This window comes from Cucurbita pepo, chromosome LG12, assembly GCF_002806865.2.
Source record: "Cucurbita pepo subsp. pepo cultivar mu-cu-16 chromosome LG12, ASM280686v2, whole genome shotgun sequence".
Classification (NCBI taxonomy): Eukaryota; Viridiplantae; Streptophyta; class Magnoliopsida; order Cucurbitales; family Cucurbitaceae; genus Cucurbita; species Cucurbita pepo.
The window spans coordinates 5,457,776-5,474,447 of NC_036649.1; the positions used below are offsets into that span (position 1 = coordinate 5,457,776).

A 16,672-nucleotide genomic window follows, 5' to 3' on the forward strand; every position below is an offset into this window, starting at 1 on the left:
ATAAAATTTGATTTAGATTTTGAAATTAAAAAAAAAAAAAGTAAATTAAAATAACAAATAAACTAAAGTAGAAATAAAGTTTATAACCTTTAATCATTAAAAAGAATAAAGAAAAACCAACATAATCACCAAACATGCTTTGAACAATTGCAAAAGGAAAAAAACATGGAATTCTTTCTTTGCCAGTAAGAAAGAGATTCATTTTGATTCCGAAGGCAAGAATTTAAACAATAACGTGCAAACATTAAAAATAATAAGAGAATATTTATGAACAAGTCAAACTTTGTTTGAAACAGTGACTTTAACCATTTCAAAATCATTCTAAAACATTACGTAAGAGAGACCGCTCGATCATTATACCATCGAGTAGGTAGAACTCTCGGCCCACGAATGGACGTGGAAAGCAAAAAAACAAGGCCAGAAGACAGAGATTTGGTCAATGAGGGCCAGAGGAGTTTTGGAGCTTGAGTTCTAAAACAAAGAGGAGATTTGACTGGATAGTTGAGACTAAGAGGGCCCCCTCCTCCCTTGCCCACATAAGAAACAAGAACCCAAGAATTCAAATCCATCGTAGTATATAATAGAAGTAGTAGCAGCAGGGTCCCAACACCATACTTATCTGCAACCATCGTCCAATTACATTAAACCACAATCACAACAACTTGGAGATCCAGAGCTGTGGAACAGTGTGTTTGTGTGTACCCAGAAGAAGAGGAAGAAGAGGAAGAAGAAACAGACCAGTGCTTCCTAAGAGAAGGAAGAACAGGAAGAACAAGATGAAGAAGAAATTAACATGGGAAAAGAAGAGGAGAGGGATCTCTCCGCAATTTCCCATCAGACACATCCAACTTCTTCAACTTCTCCTCGCACCATAGCAGCTGTTCTTTAGAGATCCTTGGCATTTTAACAAGCCTTGATATGATTTTAATATCCACCACTCCAAAAAGCAATTGCATGTCTTCATACGTTTGAGGCCATGTTTTCTGCTTCCACCCTCTACTCTTCTTCCTAACTTCTTTCAGCTTCGCCTTCTTCTGCAAATTACTCAAAACCCTTTCACATTATTCTCTACCCATTCAATCATTGTTCGTCAAATTCAATTCTTCAACACAATTCCAGTTATTTCTTTTGACAGAGAATATAGCTAACCAGCTTCAATGCATAATTATGTTCTAGTAAGCATTAAGATAGTTTAGAACACTTGAGCTTCATACCTTGTCAAGGGAAGATCGAATACGAGCAAGCAGAGTGGCGTCCTGGGTCTGGTTCCGAAGTGATAAAGAAGCAGATTTGGAGTTTTTCTTGTCCATCTTAAGGAAGCGGTGGAAAGTAAAGATTGAAGCCTCGATAATGACAAGCAGATCGGAAGCGAGGATGAGGGAATCAGATTCTTGTTCCTGGGCCACGTTTGAATCTGAAGCTGAACAAGAAACAAGCATAGAGTTCATCATATATTTGGTATCATGATAAGCAAATCAAAGGCGTCAGTATATTCACATACCTTGAATGTTAGGAACATGCAACATTTTAGGAAAAGTTCTACGGGTTCTAGCATAAATTGCAGGCCTGAGAGCTTGTTGGAAGGGTTCATTTTCGATAAACCTTTGCAAGAGGACTTGAAATTGCTGAAAGAGCTGAGCAGTAAGATTATAACGAGTAGTAGGGTTCTGTGGTTGGCATGATATTAAGTGGTTGAGTTGAGTGTACTGACAGTGAAGAGCCTCCCAGGACAAGCAAATGTGAGCAACATAGGCTGTTTCTATGTGGTGATTGGCGTCAATCAGAGGCGATGAAGGATCAAGATCCTCCATCTCGTCTTCAGGTTCTTCGATCCTCTTCAGAGAAAGACATCGAAGAGGCGAAGCGCTCTTTTTCGGTGCAGATCTTTGGGAGGCCGATTCAGAACCTAAAATGCAATTCAATGGCGATGTAATGTAAGAGCAAAACCTAATTTCACTGGTTTTCATTGATTGATTAGAAGAACATACCGGATTGGTTGCTCATCCGATCGAAGAAAATCATCCTCTCGCAGTAATCGTCATAAACAGCGCCAAATCCGCCCCACCATTGCCGACCTTCCGCTTCCACGTCTCTCCACTCCGGCTCCCCACAGCTCGTCTCCCCTTCGCCGACTTCCTCTTCTTCTTCTTCCTCCTCCTCCTCCTCCTCCTCCGGAATCAGCACCATAAAACTATTCCTCCTCAGTTCCTTCAATCTCCTCTTCACCTCCTCCATAATGAAATCCTCATCATCCTCATCGCCTTCCGCTTTCACTTCTGCTTCTACTCCAGCTTCTGCTTCAGCAACACACTTGAGATCTACACCATCCTCCTCCTTCAAATCCCTCTCCCGATTCTGCTTCCGCCCTCTCCTCAACATATTCAACACATCCATTCTCAACTTCCGTAACAACAACACCTTCAACGCCGAATCGAAGAGAAAACAACACGCTCATCCATGTTCGATTACAGATTCCTGATTCTTCCGAATACAAAATCCAAAAAGTAAACCAAAAACAAAACAAAAATGGAACAAAAAACGAATGCAATGGTGAAGAGCGAGCGCCCTAGTGGCAGTAGAGGTAGGCGTAGAGAGAGAAGAGAGGCATTGAATTGAATTTAATGGATGAAATTGGGAAAAGAAATTAAAAAAAAGTGGGGGAAGCGTAAACCCCTATGGAAACCAGGCCAAACACTGTCAGACATCGTACAGAGAATATTGTCAGTGTGGTATCAAGAACAATGCCAATGCTCATGCCGCGCAAAAAAGCTTCTTTTGATTTTCTACAATGTGCCCTGAAATTACGCTCCTGCCCTCCACTTAACCAACATTCACACTTTTACTACGGCTCGTGCCTCGGGTTACGCCACCACTTTCCCACTTTACCCTCGTAAATTGGTCCATCAATATGTCCACAAGCCCGGGATTGGGTCTTTTCAGATGTTTCTCGTTTATGTCTCCTTTTTCCATTTATTTTATTTTATTTTATTTTATTTTTCTCTTTTTTAATATATATATTTTTTAAAATATTCCTATACATATTTTGAGGCTAGGGGCAAATATGTAAAATATATATTATTTATTTATTTATCAATTTGGAATGAATATTTGAAAATAAATAAATATTTGTTTTGCCAAATAAATTTTTACTTTTATTTAAATTAAAACAAAAAACAATATTGAATAAATGAACCTAACAATCCGAACCAACTCAACCCAAAAAAAATTATTGTTGGGTTAGGCTGGGTTCGGTATTTTAAGTGTTGTTTGGGTTGAAAAATTTAGAACTCGAACCAACCTAACTCACGAACGTCTTTATCACCACTACATGAATGTTATGTCAATTGTGTTTTAAAAACCGTTCAATTTAAACATTGTTGTATACTTAAATGTTCATAAATTTCTTCTTTGAAACATAATAATAATATTAAAATAGCTTGGTTGAAAAAGCAAAAAAATTATTTATTTATCAAAGTTTTGAAAAAGATGTTATGGACTTGTCCTAAGAAAAGGATTATGACTTAAATGCGAAAATCGGATTACAAGAACTTCGCTTTCACGACCTCATCAGCTTACGTTGTCATTAAGTAAATAGCCCTGTGTTGGGGTCAAGAAATGCAATCATGGTTCATTGTGGGACCTTTCTTTTCGTGACTATTCATTGGACTCTGCTTTGTTTTCTAAGTAGAGTGGGATATATTGTACTTCTTTATGCATAGTTCGTGCACGCACGCATGCATGAACCAACTAGACGGGCTCGTATACGTACCCACTAAGCTAGGCTTTTGACTAGTGTACTCTAACCGCCAAAATTAAAAAGAAAGAAAATATTGTCTCGCGTCGATTAGATTGAGGAAGTAAAGAGTTAGATTCTAATATAAAAGGGATGTTTATTGGTTTACTGAGTCACAACAAATGTTTCGTTTCATCCCATTTTGGTGATTCAAAGCCAGTGGGAGAATCCATGTTCTAACGACTCCAACTCGAGCTTTCCGCTGATTCGACTTAGGTTTGATGCGTTTAACTCATACGCGTTTTCGACTCTTACACTTTCGGAGATGCTTAAAGTTATTATGACGGCTATTTAGCCTATTTAAACTAGTTGGAGCTAAGTTTATATTATTTTATGCAAAATTGTGAGTCAATTTTCATAATAAAATTCTGATTAATAACGGTCGAACGCCTTAGGTGGAATCAGATGTCTATGAGTAGTTCTAAACTACCACAAAGAAAGCTCGATGATTTAGACATAGTCCAACCAAGCAAGATTCTATTGTTGGATGCTCAAGGGCACGTAACATGTGGTCCCCGCACATGTCATATTTTATGATGGTAGGATGTGTTACGTTATATGACGATTTAGTCATGACATAAGTTATTTTATGATATTATACTATGATATGCTATGCTATAACGTTACGTTGTGATACCAATGTTATATGATGCATGAACCTTCATATGTCACATCACGTATTATGTTAGCACGTTCACTCTATGCTTGTGAGATATTGATAAGTCATGTATGTTAACCATGAGAGATGTTCAGTATACGTATACATGTCTTATAGGAACATTATGTCATNCTTGTGAGATATTGATAAGTCATGTATGTTAACCATGAGAGATATGTTCAGTATACGTATACATGTCTTATAGGAACATTATGTCAGGAAAAGAATAAGGGTATGACTTATATCATAAGTATATGTCATGATTTGATACTGTGGGACCTCATGCCTTTTGTATGTCACATGCGACAAGATACTTCCCTATTATGATTAGTATGGATGTATACATTATACGATATTTATGTACGTCATAATATTATGCGAGCTTCTTTTCCCTCCATGGATCCGGCAACGTGAGTGTGCGCTAGTCGAAGGTCAGGCTCATGAGTACACATACGAGCTCGCTTAGTGGGTTCATGTGTGTGTGTGTGAGCTGTGTATAAAGAAGTATTTTACCAAGACTGGAAAGTAAAATTGTCACGACCCAATATTTTACTACAGATCGTGGCTAACGACAAGACACAAATGCATGAAGTGTTTTAAATATGAAGTAAAGAAAATCCTTAAATTCCAATAAAGTTTTTGGACGACAAACAGACAAAACAAAATAAATTTCGAAAGTATGCAAACACAAAATAAAGACTGGACTGACGCCCCGGGACAACCCGTTCCTCTGTGACAAACCCCGCCTCCATCACGCCTGCCCTTGACCGACGCCTCGCGCTCCTGAAAAAAAAAGGAACACATAGCAAGGATGAGTATAAAAATTATACTCAATAAGCCACCTACTTGTAGGCTCTCTTTGCATCTTAATTTAACAGATTTCCACGGTTTCCTAACTCGGTTCTAGGACATCTGGTTCTAATCTTAGTCCCTTGGGGCTTGCTCCTTGGGTTTCAGCGGTTCATCGTCCTTTCATTAAACGCCTAGAGGTTCCTTACGCCAAGCTAATATGGTTGGTATCTCTCTATGAGGTGCTACCTCTACATGGCTATCTGGGACTACATGGTACCTAGCCTAGGGGTGTGCTGAATACCTCTACGCTCATATAGTCCCCCTATGGGGGGAGCGACCCAACCCGTTCCCATGCAGCTAATGGGCTGTACGACGTGGGGACACATTTCCCATGCGAAATGGCTAAGAGAAGAAAGGACTGATAAGGGAGACTTAGTCCTCCCACGAAGCTATAGATACCGTTCTCACGCTAGCAATCTATGAACACTCCGAGGTACTTTCTTGCCGTGGTAAACCGCTAAGTTCCTAGGGGAAAATTAAGTCTGGTTGGAGTGATATATCGCTCCTAACAGTAATTCCCTAAGCTTATCATAGAAATGGGCCCTAGCAATTAACAGAGTGTGCATGTAATCGTCTTCTAACATCATACTATATAATTCATGCAAACTAGACATACCGGCTCAACGGGGCGATGACCTCCATCTAGCACCCAGAGTACGAAGTTCGCGCTCAATGGGGAGAATTCATCCATCAAGCACCCGGAACACGGAATACACAATTCCAACATAAATTAAACGCATGCATACATACAACGGAAGCTTAAAGCATACAGCAACACTCATGTAATTCGCCCAATACAATCATAACAGTTAATCTGACCAATAATTTACATGGAGAGCTAATCTGAAACAAAACTACTAGCATGCATGCAATCCAAGCGAATCATACAAGTATTTCTTCCTAAATACCGGGTGGTGACTTACTTGGTTGACGCGTGCCCTTTTGCTAGCGTTTCTTTGCTCGTGAGGTGTCCAAAAATACTGATTTCTTTAAATTAGGTTCCTATTCACATAAAAACAGTATTAGAACTGGAACCGAGACAAAAATTATGCAAACAGAGAGCAACTGAGCCAAAACGGCCGGTCCACGCGCTCACACGCGCCGACAGTGCGAGGTCACGCGCGCGGGAATGCGCCAGTCGCAGGCCGCACGCGCTCCAGCCTCTGCGCAATCGCGGGTCGGCCGGTCCAGTTTGGCTCGGCTCGGCCCGGCTTTGTAAGTGACACGTGTCATCGCCTCGTTGGAGCTGCGTTGCTCCAGCCAACAGTCGACACGTGTCTGGTGCCTGTCGCCGCCCTCCGCCGCTCGCCGGGCAACCTTTTTTTTTTTCCTTCTTTCTTCTCTGTCTTCTGAAATCCGTAACACAGTCCCCTTTTCCGATTTTCATATATTTCGATCCGTAGACCGAATCGATATGATTTCTAAAGCAAAGTTCTAGATTGTGTTACGGGCTACGTCCTAGTATTTTTTTTGTAATTTTTGCTTGACTACCGGACGAGTTAAGAATGTCGGAAGTTTGCTCACCGTTCTCGGATGATTCTCGGATCTCCGCCTTCGGGTTGAGGTCTCGGCCAAACTTCTTCACAGACCGTGCGTGAGTTGTTCCTAGCAAAATGTTCTTGGGTCTTGACGGAGCATCGGCCTTGCTAGCCTCTCAATCCTTGTACGAGTCTCATCTGAAGATGGATTCCGGCGGTGGTTCGTTAATCTTCACGGCTGACTCCTCTCTAATTTCTCTCTAACTCCTTCTTTCTTTTGCAGGGGATCTGACGAGGTTCTCCTTGGACCCCTATTAGGGCTGGAGGCAAAATGGCATCTTTGCTCCTCAGTTGACTTAGCCCCCCACCCTTTTTTTTTCTTTTTTTTTCTCCTAGCGTTACAAACTCTCCCCTCCTTATGAACTTTCGTCCCTGAAAGTGAAGAGTTCGGGATAAGCTTTCCTCACGTCCTCTTCCGATTCCTAGGTTGCCTCTTCCTCACGGTGGTTACCCCATGAGACCTTTACCAAGGGAATATCTTTGTTACGCAACCGCCTAGTGTCTCGAGCCAGAATTCTACTAGGCTTCTCCTCGTAAGACAGATCTTCCCGAAGAGGAAGCATCTCATGCTTGATTATATGAGTAGGGTCTGGAGTGTACTTTCGCAGCATGGATACGTGGAACACATTGTGCACGACGGCAAGGTTCGGTGGTAGGGAAATTCTGTAAGCCACAGCCCCAACTCTTTCTAGAATCNTGCTACCTCTACATGGCTATCTGGGACTACATGGTACCTAGCCTAGGGGTGTGCTGAATACCTCTACGCTCATATAGTCCCCCTATGGGGGGAGCGACCCAACCCGTTCCCATGCAGCTAATGGGCTGTACGACGTGGGGACACATTTCCCATGCGAAATGGCTAAGAGAAGAAAGGACTGATAAGGGAGACTTAGTCCTCCCACGAAGCTATAGATACCGTTCTCACGCTAGCAATCTATGAACACTCCGAGGTACTTTCTTGCCGTGGTAAACCGCTAAGTTCCTAGGGGAAAATTAAGTCTGGTTGGAGTGATATATCGCTCCTAACAGTAATTCCCTAAGCTTATCATAGAAATGGGCCCTAGCAATTAACAGAGTGTGCATGTAATCGTCTTCTAACATCATACTATATAATTCATGCAAACTAGACATACCGGCTCAACGGGGCGATGACCTCCATCTAGCACCCAGAGTACGAAGTTCGCGCTCAATGGGGAGAATTCATCCATCAAGCACCCGGAACACGGAATACACAATTCCAACATAAATTAAACGCATGCATACATACAACGGAAGCTTAAAGCATACAGCAACACTCATGTAATTCGCCCAATACAATCATAACAGTTAATCTGACCAATAATTTACATGGAGAGCTAATCTGAAACAAAACTACTAGCATGCATGCAATCCAAGCGAATCATACAAGTATTTCTTCCTAAATACCGGGTGGTGACTTACTTGGTTGACGCGTGCCCTTTTGCTAGCGTTTCTTTGCTCGTGAGGTGTCCAAAAATACTGATTTCTTTAAATTAGGTTCCTATTCACATAAAAACAGTATTAGAACTGGAACCGAGACAAAAATTATGCAAACAGAGAGCAACTGAGCCAAAACGGCCGGTCCACGCGCTCACACGCGCCGACAGTGCGAGGTCACGCGCGCGGGAATGCGCCAGTCGCAGGCCGCACGCGCTCCAGCCTCTGCGCAATCGCGGGTCGGCCGGTCCAGTTTGGCTCGGCTCGGCCCGGCTTTGTAAGTGACACGTGTCATCGCCTCGTTGGAGCTGCGTTGCTCCAGCCAACAGTCGACACGTGTCTGGTGCCTGTCGCCGCCCTCCGCCGCTCGCCGGGCAACCTTTTTTTTTTTCCTTCTTTCTTCTCTGTCTTCTGAAATCCGTAACACAGTCCCCTTTTCCGATTTTCATATATTTCGATCCGTAGACCGAATCGATATGATTTCTAAAGCAAAGTTCTAGATTGTGTTACGGGCTACGTCCTAGTATTTTTTTTGTAATTTTTGCTTGACTACCGGACGAGTTAAGAATGTCGGAAGTTTGCTCACCGTTCTCGGATGATTCTCGGATCTCCGCCTTCGGGTTGAGGTCTCGGCCAAACTTCTTCACAGACCGTGCGTGAGTTGTTCCTAGCAAAATGTTCTTGGGTCTTGACGGAGCATCGGCCTTGCTAGCCTCTCAATCCTTGTACGAGTCTCATCTGAAGATGGATTCCGGCGGTGGTTCGTTAATCTTCACGGCTGACTCCTCTCTAATTTCTCTCTAACTCCTTCTTTCTTTTGCAGGGGATCTGACGAGGTTCTCCTTGGACCCCTATTAGGGCTGGAGGCAAAATGGCATCTTTGCTCCTCAGTTGACTTAGCCCCCCACCCTTTTTTTTTCTTTTTTTTTCTCCTAGCGTTACAAACTCTCCCCTCCTTATGAACTTTCGTCCCTGAAAGTGAAGAGTTCGGGATAAGCTTTCCTCACGTCCTCTTCCGATTCCTAGGTTGCCTCTTCCTCACGGTGGTTACCCCATGAGACCTTTACCAAGGGAATATCTTTGTTACGCAACCGCCTAGTGTCTCGAGCCAGAATTCTACTAGGCTTCTCCTCGTAAGACAGATCTTCCCGAAGAGGAAGCATCTCATGCTTGATTATATGAGTAGGGTCTGGAGTGTACTTTCGCAGCATGGATACGTGGAACACATTGTGCACGACGGCAAGGTTCGGTGGTAGGGAAATTCTGTAAGCCACAGCCCCAACTCTTTCTAGAATCTCGAAGGGGCCTATGAACCTTGGGCTCAATTTCTCTTTCTTTCCGAACCTCAACACCCCCCTCATAGGGGCTACCTTCAGGAACACATGGTCACCCACCTTAAATTCGAGGTCCCTTCTACGCACATTTGCATAGCTTTTCTATCGGNGTGGTCACCCACCTCAAATTCGAGGTCCCTTCTACGCACATTTGCATAGCTTTTCTATCGGCTCTGTGCGGTGAGTATCCTCTGCTTGATTTTCTGCACCGCTGCGTTGGTGACCTGAACCAACTCTGGTCCAGTAGTTGCTGTGTGCCTACCTCTTCCCAAAACACTGGTGTTCGACACCTACGCCCATATAGTGCCTCGAAGGGCGCCATCTGAATGGTCGCTTGATAACTATTGTTGTAGGCAAACTCCATTAAAGGCAGATGTTCGTCCCAGCACCCAAAGAAATCTAAGGAACAGGCTCGTAACATGTTCTCTAAAACCTGGTTCAACCTTTCGGTCTGTCCGTCCGTTTGAGGATGGAACGTTGTACTGAACCTCAACTGAGTTCCTAGTGCCTTCTGAACACTCCTCCAGAACTGAGAGGTGAACCTGGTGTCCCGGTCTGATACTATGGACATTGGTACCCCGTGCAGGCGTACTATCTCCTTGATATATAACTGAGCCCATCGATCCACTCGATATGTGGACTTTCCTGGAATGAAGTGGGTCGTCTTAGTCAGTCTGTCTACAATTACCCAGATGACATTGAAGCCCTGCTTTGTCTTTGGCAAACCCGAGACAAAATCCATACATACTGCTTCCCATTTCTATTAAGGAACATTTAGGGGCTGTAGCAATCCTGCTGGGCGCTGCCTCGGGGCCTTCACCTGCTGGCAGGTCAAGCAACGGCTTACGAAATCCGCTATGTCCCTCTTCATTCCACCACTAATAATATCTTTTCAGATCCTGATACATCTTCGTACTTACAGGGTGGAACACATAAGATGTATCATGGGCTTCGGTCATAATATCTTTTAAGATTCCCTCGTCTCAGGGAACGCACAGGCGGTTTTGCCATAGCAAACCCCCGTCTGGGGAGATAGAATACCCTGCTGGCCTCTCTCAGTCTGACTCCACACTTTACTGAGGTGTTCATCAGACCTCTGAGCGTCGATAATTTTCTTTCGTAGGGTGGGCTGTATGGTTAACTGTGCCATCTGAACATTACCACCTTTAACCATCACGTCTATCCCAGCCCTCTTCATCTCATCTTGTAGTCTTTCCTGTGTGGTGATCATTGCAGAAGTATGCNTCAAGCAACGGCTTACGAAATCCGCTATGTCCCTCTTCATTCCACCACTAATAATATCTTTTCAGATCCTGATACATCTTCGTACTTACAGGGTGGAACACATAAGATGTATCATGGGCTTCGGTCATAATATCTTTTAAGATTCCCTCGTCTCAGGGAACGCACAGGCGGTTTTGCCATAGCAAACCCCCGTCTGGGGAGATAGAATACCCTGCTGGCCTCTCTCAGTCTGACTCCACACTTTACTGAGGTGTTCATCAGACCTCTGAGCGTCGATAATTTTCTTTCGTAGGGTGGGCTGTATGGTTAACTGTGCCATCTGAACATTACCACCTTTAACCATCACGTCTATCCCAGCCCTCTTCATCTCATCTTGTAGTCTTTCCTGTGTGGTGATCATTGCAGAAGTATGCACGGCCTTCCTACTCAATGCATCAGCTACCACGTTGGCTTTGCCTGGATGGTACAGGATCTCATGTCATAATCCTTTACCCGTTCCAACCATCGCCTTTGTCTCATATTGAGCTCCTTCTGCGTGAATAAGTACTTGAGGCTCTTATGATCGGTGAAGACTTTACTTTTTCCCCATACAGGTAATGTCGCCACATTTTTAGAGTAAACACTATCGCTGCTAACTTGAGGTCATGCGTTGGGTAGTTTCGTTCATATTCCTTCAGTTGTCGAGAAGCATACGATATCACCTTACTCTTCTGCATGAGCACACACCTCAAGCCTTTCCCTGATGCATCACTGTACACCACGAGATTACCTGATCCGTCTAGAACTGTAAGGACTGGTGCGGTTACCAATCTCTTCTTGAGTTCTTGGAAACTCTGTTCGCAAGTTGGAGTCCAAGCAAAGGGCTTGCCCTTCTTGGTTAGCTGAGTTAGCGCTGAGGAAATTTTGGAGAAATCCTAGACAAATCTTCTGTAATATCCAGCTAGCCCTAGAAAGCTTCTCACCTCCGTGACTGTGGTCGGCTGTGGCCACCTCATCATTGCTTCTATCTTAGCTGGGTCCACTGTAATCCCCTTGCTTGACACTACGTGACCCAGAAATGCGACCTCAGACAACCAAAACTCGCACTTAGAGAACATGGCATACAACTGCTAGGCTCTCAGTATTGTCAAGACTTTCCTTAAGTGTTTTTCATGATCCACCTCTGACTTAGAGTATACCAGAATGTCGTCGATGAACACTATGACAAAAGTGTCTAAGAATTCCTTAAACACCATGTTCATTAGTTTCATGAAAACTGCTGGTGCATTGGTGAGGCCAAAAGACATAACAAGAAACTCGTAATGTCCATAACGACTTCTGAAAGCTGTCTTGGGTATATCCCCTTCTCTGACCTCAGCTAATGATACCCCGACCTTAGGTCAATTTTGGAGAACACTGTTGCTCCCTGTAGCTGATCAAACAGGTCGTCAATTCTCGGGAGAGGGTACTTGTTCTTTATAGTGACCTTGTTTAATTCCCTGTAATCAATACACATCCGCATGGACCCGTCCTTCTTCTTGACAAACAGAACAGGGGCTCCCCAGGGTGATACACTGGGTCGGATGAAACCCTTATCCAACAGCTCCTGTAACTGTTCCTTCAATTCCCTAAGTTCTGCAGGTGCCATCCTGTAAGGTGCCTTGGAGATCGGCACAGTTCCTAGTTCTAAATCGATCCCAAAATCGACTTCCCTAGCTGGGAGAAAACCTGGCAGATCATCCAGAAAGACATCTATGAACTCCCTGACGATGTGTACCGATGAGGTTATTTGTTTGTTACTATTGTCACGCTGGCTAGAAATGCACTTGCTCCACTACGACTTAGCTTCTTAGCCCTTAGCGATGTTATGATGCTTGGGGCACCCTTGGAAGTGGCTCCCTTGTAGGTAAAGATGTCCCCTGACGGGAGCTTGAGAGTCACTATTCGAGTCTCACAATCTATCAGAACGCGATTCTCGCCTAGCCAATCCATACCCAAGATGACATCGAAGTCTTGCATGCATAACACTATCAGTGTAGCTTCGATGACACGCCCTGATATTGTTACACCACCTCCCTTAACCCTATGGATAGCTAGCAACAGCTCGTGAGCAGGGGTAGACACTGATAGGGTAATCTCTAAAAGTTCTTTCTGTAGGTGTGCTAGCTCTACAAACTCTTCAGATACGAATGAATGTGTCGAACCCGAATCAAACAATACTAAAGCAAGATGGCCAAATACGGGTAGCGTACCTGTGACAACTGCGTCAGGCTGGTCAGCTTGCCTGACTGTTGTTGCATGGGCTACAACTCGCCCCTGTTGTTGTTGAGCAGCTTGGCCCCTCTGATGCTGTACTGCAGGCTAATTGACACGCTGATCATTCCTCTAAGGGTAATCTACTGCAAAGTGCCCTACCTGGCCGCATCTGTAGCAGGCGTCTGTTCCTGCTCCGCATTCCCCCGTGTGAGGACGCCGATAGTTAGGACAAAGGGTCATGTTCCGTACCGAGGCCCTTCTTCGTTTATCAGTGCGGCCACGGGGCGGTCTACCAGTTCTAGGGCGGCTAGGGTCTGTCACCCTTCACTGGGTTGCAGTGTGGGATGGTTGAGCTATTCCCAACTGCAGCTTATCGGTGCGGGGCGAGTCGAGCAGGGTCGCCACTTGAAGGGCTTTCGTATAGATGAAGGATGACTGGGATGCCACATTCCCCCTTAATTCCTCCCTCAGGCCAGCGATAAATCGTTCGCCCTTCAACTCCTCAGAACTAACATAGGCTGGGGAAAACCTCGCCAACCTATTGAACTCCAAGTCATATTCCTCCACTGATCTGTCTCCCTGTTTCAGTGCGAGGAATGCTGCCTGCATTTTCACTCTGGCAGTGATTGGGTAGTATTTGTGGAGGTACGCATCTTTAAACTGACACCATGTAATAAACTCTCCTTGTGGTATAATGGTCTTCTGAGCACCCTTCCACCAGAAGTGCGCCTCTCCTTTCAGCATATACGTCCCACAATGGGCTTCATACATTGGCGGGCAGTTCATAAAATGGAAGGTTGTTTCTATGGCCTCTAGCCAGTTCTCGGCGGCAATGGGATCCACCTTGCCTCCGTCAAAGGAAGACGGTTTATGCCTCTGGAAATCTCTTAAGTAGAGGAACTCCACAGTCATAGTCCCTAAATCCTTGCCCCCTTGCCCTGTTGACTGATTAGACATCATGGTTTGAATCATCTGGTTCGTCAGAGCCTGATTTTCTATTGATGTCATCATGAACGTCTGAAATATCTCAACTGAGGGCATGGCTAATGGCTGGTTTAGTGGGACTGTTGTACACGGGGTTGGACCCGATGGGACCTCCTCGGAGAAGGGAGCAGTAGGGGGTGTATCAAGCAGCCTTCAGGACTTGGCCTTCCTTCGGCGACTTTTTGTTCTTGATGGCTGTGGTTCTGTCCCCTCGCTAGTTTGGGGCGTATCCCCAACCTCCTCTTGAAATTCAGGTTGTTCCTCTTCAGGTGTTGGAACCGAGGTGTCCTCAACTTCCTCTCGTCTTCCCCTTCTGGGTCCGGGCCCTACATATGGTTCTCGTCTCTTTGGTGCCATTATCTACCACAATAGAAAAAAGAACTATGGTTACAATTCATTCTTGGCACATCTCCTAGGTAATGTGCGATTATAATGTCATAGTCGCTCAAGGTATACTCTATAAATACTAGCTTAACCTTTGTCTCTATGTTTCCGTCGCGTGAGAACGTCTGGTCGTGAGCGGCATGTGTTTGACGAGCGAAGTCACAGAGGACACGACTCTCTATCCTAAATGTCTACAGGACCTATAACCTGGCTGCTCTGATACCATTTGTAACGACCTAGATTCATCGCTAGCAGGTATTGTCATCTTTGGGCTTTCTCTTTTGGGCTTCCCCTCAAGGCTTTAAAACGCGTCTAGTAGGGAAAAGTTTTCACACCCTTACAAATTGTATCAGAGCCAGACATCAGACGATGTGCCAACCTTCTTGCTATTCCCCGAAGGGAGGTAGACACGAGGCGTGCCAGTAAGGACGCTGGCCCCCAAAGGGGGGTGGATTTGGGGGCGGTCCCACATCGATTGGAGGAAGGAAAGAGTGCCAGCGAGGACGCTGGGCCCCGAAGGGGGGTGGATTGTGATGTCCCACATTGGTTGGGGAGGAGAACAAATCACCATTTATAAGGGTATGGAAACCTAAATCACCATTTATAAGGGTATGGAAACCTTCCCCTAGTAGACGCGTTTTAAAGCCTTGAGGGGAAGCCGAAAAGGGAAAGCCCAAAGATGACAATATCTGCTAGCGGTGAATCTAGGTCGTTACAAAAGTTCAAGACCACGATTGTTTTTATGAGAAGATAAGTCTCACCATAATTGCATGTGATTTCATTTTCCGACCATAACAGTTGAGTTACTTACTGAGCATTTCTTTAAATACTCAAGTCACGTGCGACTTTTTTTTTTTTTTTTTTTCATATCATGCATTTACCGTGATTGAAATTTCAAGACCTCATACATTATAGCCACGTACCATCGAGAATGACATACAACATTGCTATAATGTATAAGGTCTCGAAACTATCAAATCATGGTACATGGTCGTAATGCTCATTCTACTTCCAAACTTTTCATAACATAACTTTCCTACCACTCTTGGTGCTAATATGATCGTGCACCTTGAAGTCCAACTCTACCTATGGAGTCCGAGGACATCATATTTTGACTAAAATTCTGTTAACTAATCCAAATTTGACTCAAAATGTTTAAAGTGGGCAAAATAGTGGCTTTAGCAACCCCAAATGCTTAAAAAAGCATAAAATGGCTGACGTAACGTCCAAAATGGTAGGAAGGGGTCCAAAATATCAAAGAGAGTCGTTCAAGTGGAGTCGTGCAAGCATAGTCGGAGTAGAGACGAGCTAAGGTGGCATCTGAGCCGAGCCAGCAATGAGCCACATGCAGGGGGTAGCGATGTAGGTTGGGTTGGTATCTACTAGCCTATGCTGCTGACGTTGTGACATGGTGTCCGAACCTATAGTTCGGATGGTTAGTGTGTTGAGGCTCAGACTCCGAGTCAAGTTCGATTTTCTAGCCAAAGATCTGGATCCAAAGTTCTTTATTTTTTATTTTTTTAATTGATTCACAATCTATTTTATAAGATGGATTCGTAATACGATTCTTAGAACACATGAACCAATTTAGTATTTCTTTTTATAGTCCAAATCATTTACAAAAATTCAACCAGATTTGAAAAGAGAATATTGATGGTACTTAATGATTAACTTATGGAATATGGGATATTATGAAATAAAAATTTTGGACTCATAGATTAAATAAACATCTCTATTAGTCTAACTCAATTTAATACATCATTCAGAACACGTTATAATAAATATTTTAAATTATATTTGTAACATAAACTAGATCTAAGCTATCAAAGATACCATAGCTCTATGTACCCGTTCTATTAACTTGAAGGTTCAAATATTTCGTATTCAATAAATTTTATGCATATCTTAATCGCTGATATATCACCGTATAAGTTGAACAATACGTAATTCAATAATTGATCTAAGGTATTAAATTTCATCCATAGCCAATTATGAACATGATTTGTGATAATTTTAAATCTTTAATCCATATTAATTGTACTAAACAAAAAATATAAACATATATTTCAAGCATTTAATGAGTTTTGTATTAATGTTAGAATTTATCAATATATTTATCCAACCTAATCATAACTCAACTATTTAAGATTATTTAAGATTATTATATTGAATATTTAAAATAAGTTTTAAAAAA

General features: G+C 43.4%; 2 protein-coding genes across 2 annotated transcripts; both read right to left on the reverse strand.

Moving 5' to 3' along the window:
* Window positions 1–282: 282 nt before the first annotated feature.
* On the reverse strand, window positions 283–2,736 carry LOC111807822. The gene is made up of 4 exons (XM_023693703.1): window positions 1,989–2,736; window positions 1,502–1,906; window positions 1,215–1,420; window positions 283–1,034 (listed from the first exon to the last, which is right to left on the reverse strand). The coding sequence occupies exons 1-4, from the start codon at window positions 2,392–2,394 to the stop codon at window positions 789–791; spliced, it is 1,263 nt and encodes a 420-aa protein (XP_023549471.1). The 5' UTR covers window positions 2,395–2,736; the 3' UTR covers window positions 283–788.
* Window positions 2,737–13,434: 10,698 nt separating this feature from the next.
* LOC111807081 lies at window positions 13,435–14,151 on the reverse strand. Its single transcript, XM_023692658.1, has one exon. It carries the CDS (start codon window positions 14,149–14,151, stop codon window positions 13,435–13,437), a length of 717 nt encoding a protein of 238 aa, XP_023548426.1.
* Window positions 14,152–16,672: the final 2,521 nt, after the last annotated feature.

Excerpts from the sequence above, each read along its gene's own strand:
- LOC111807822 (XM_023693703.1), bottom strand. The coding sequence starts at position 2,394 with ATGGATGTGTTGAATATGTTGAGGAGAGGGCGGAAGCAGAATCGGGAG. Across the intron at positions 1,907-1,988 it reads TCGGATGAGCAACCAATCCG|GTTCTGAATCGGCCTCCCAA; the intron begins GTATGTTCTTCT and ends ATTGCATTTTAG. Across the intron at positions 1,421-1,501 it reads GCATGTTCCTAACATTCAAG|CTTCAGATTCAAACGTGGCC; the intron begins GTATGTGAATAT and ends TTTCTTGTTCAG.
- LOC111807081 (XM_023692658.1), bottom strand. The coding sequence starts at position 14,151 with ATGCCCTCAGTTGAGATATTTCAGACGTTCATGATGACATCAATAGAA.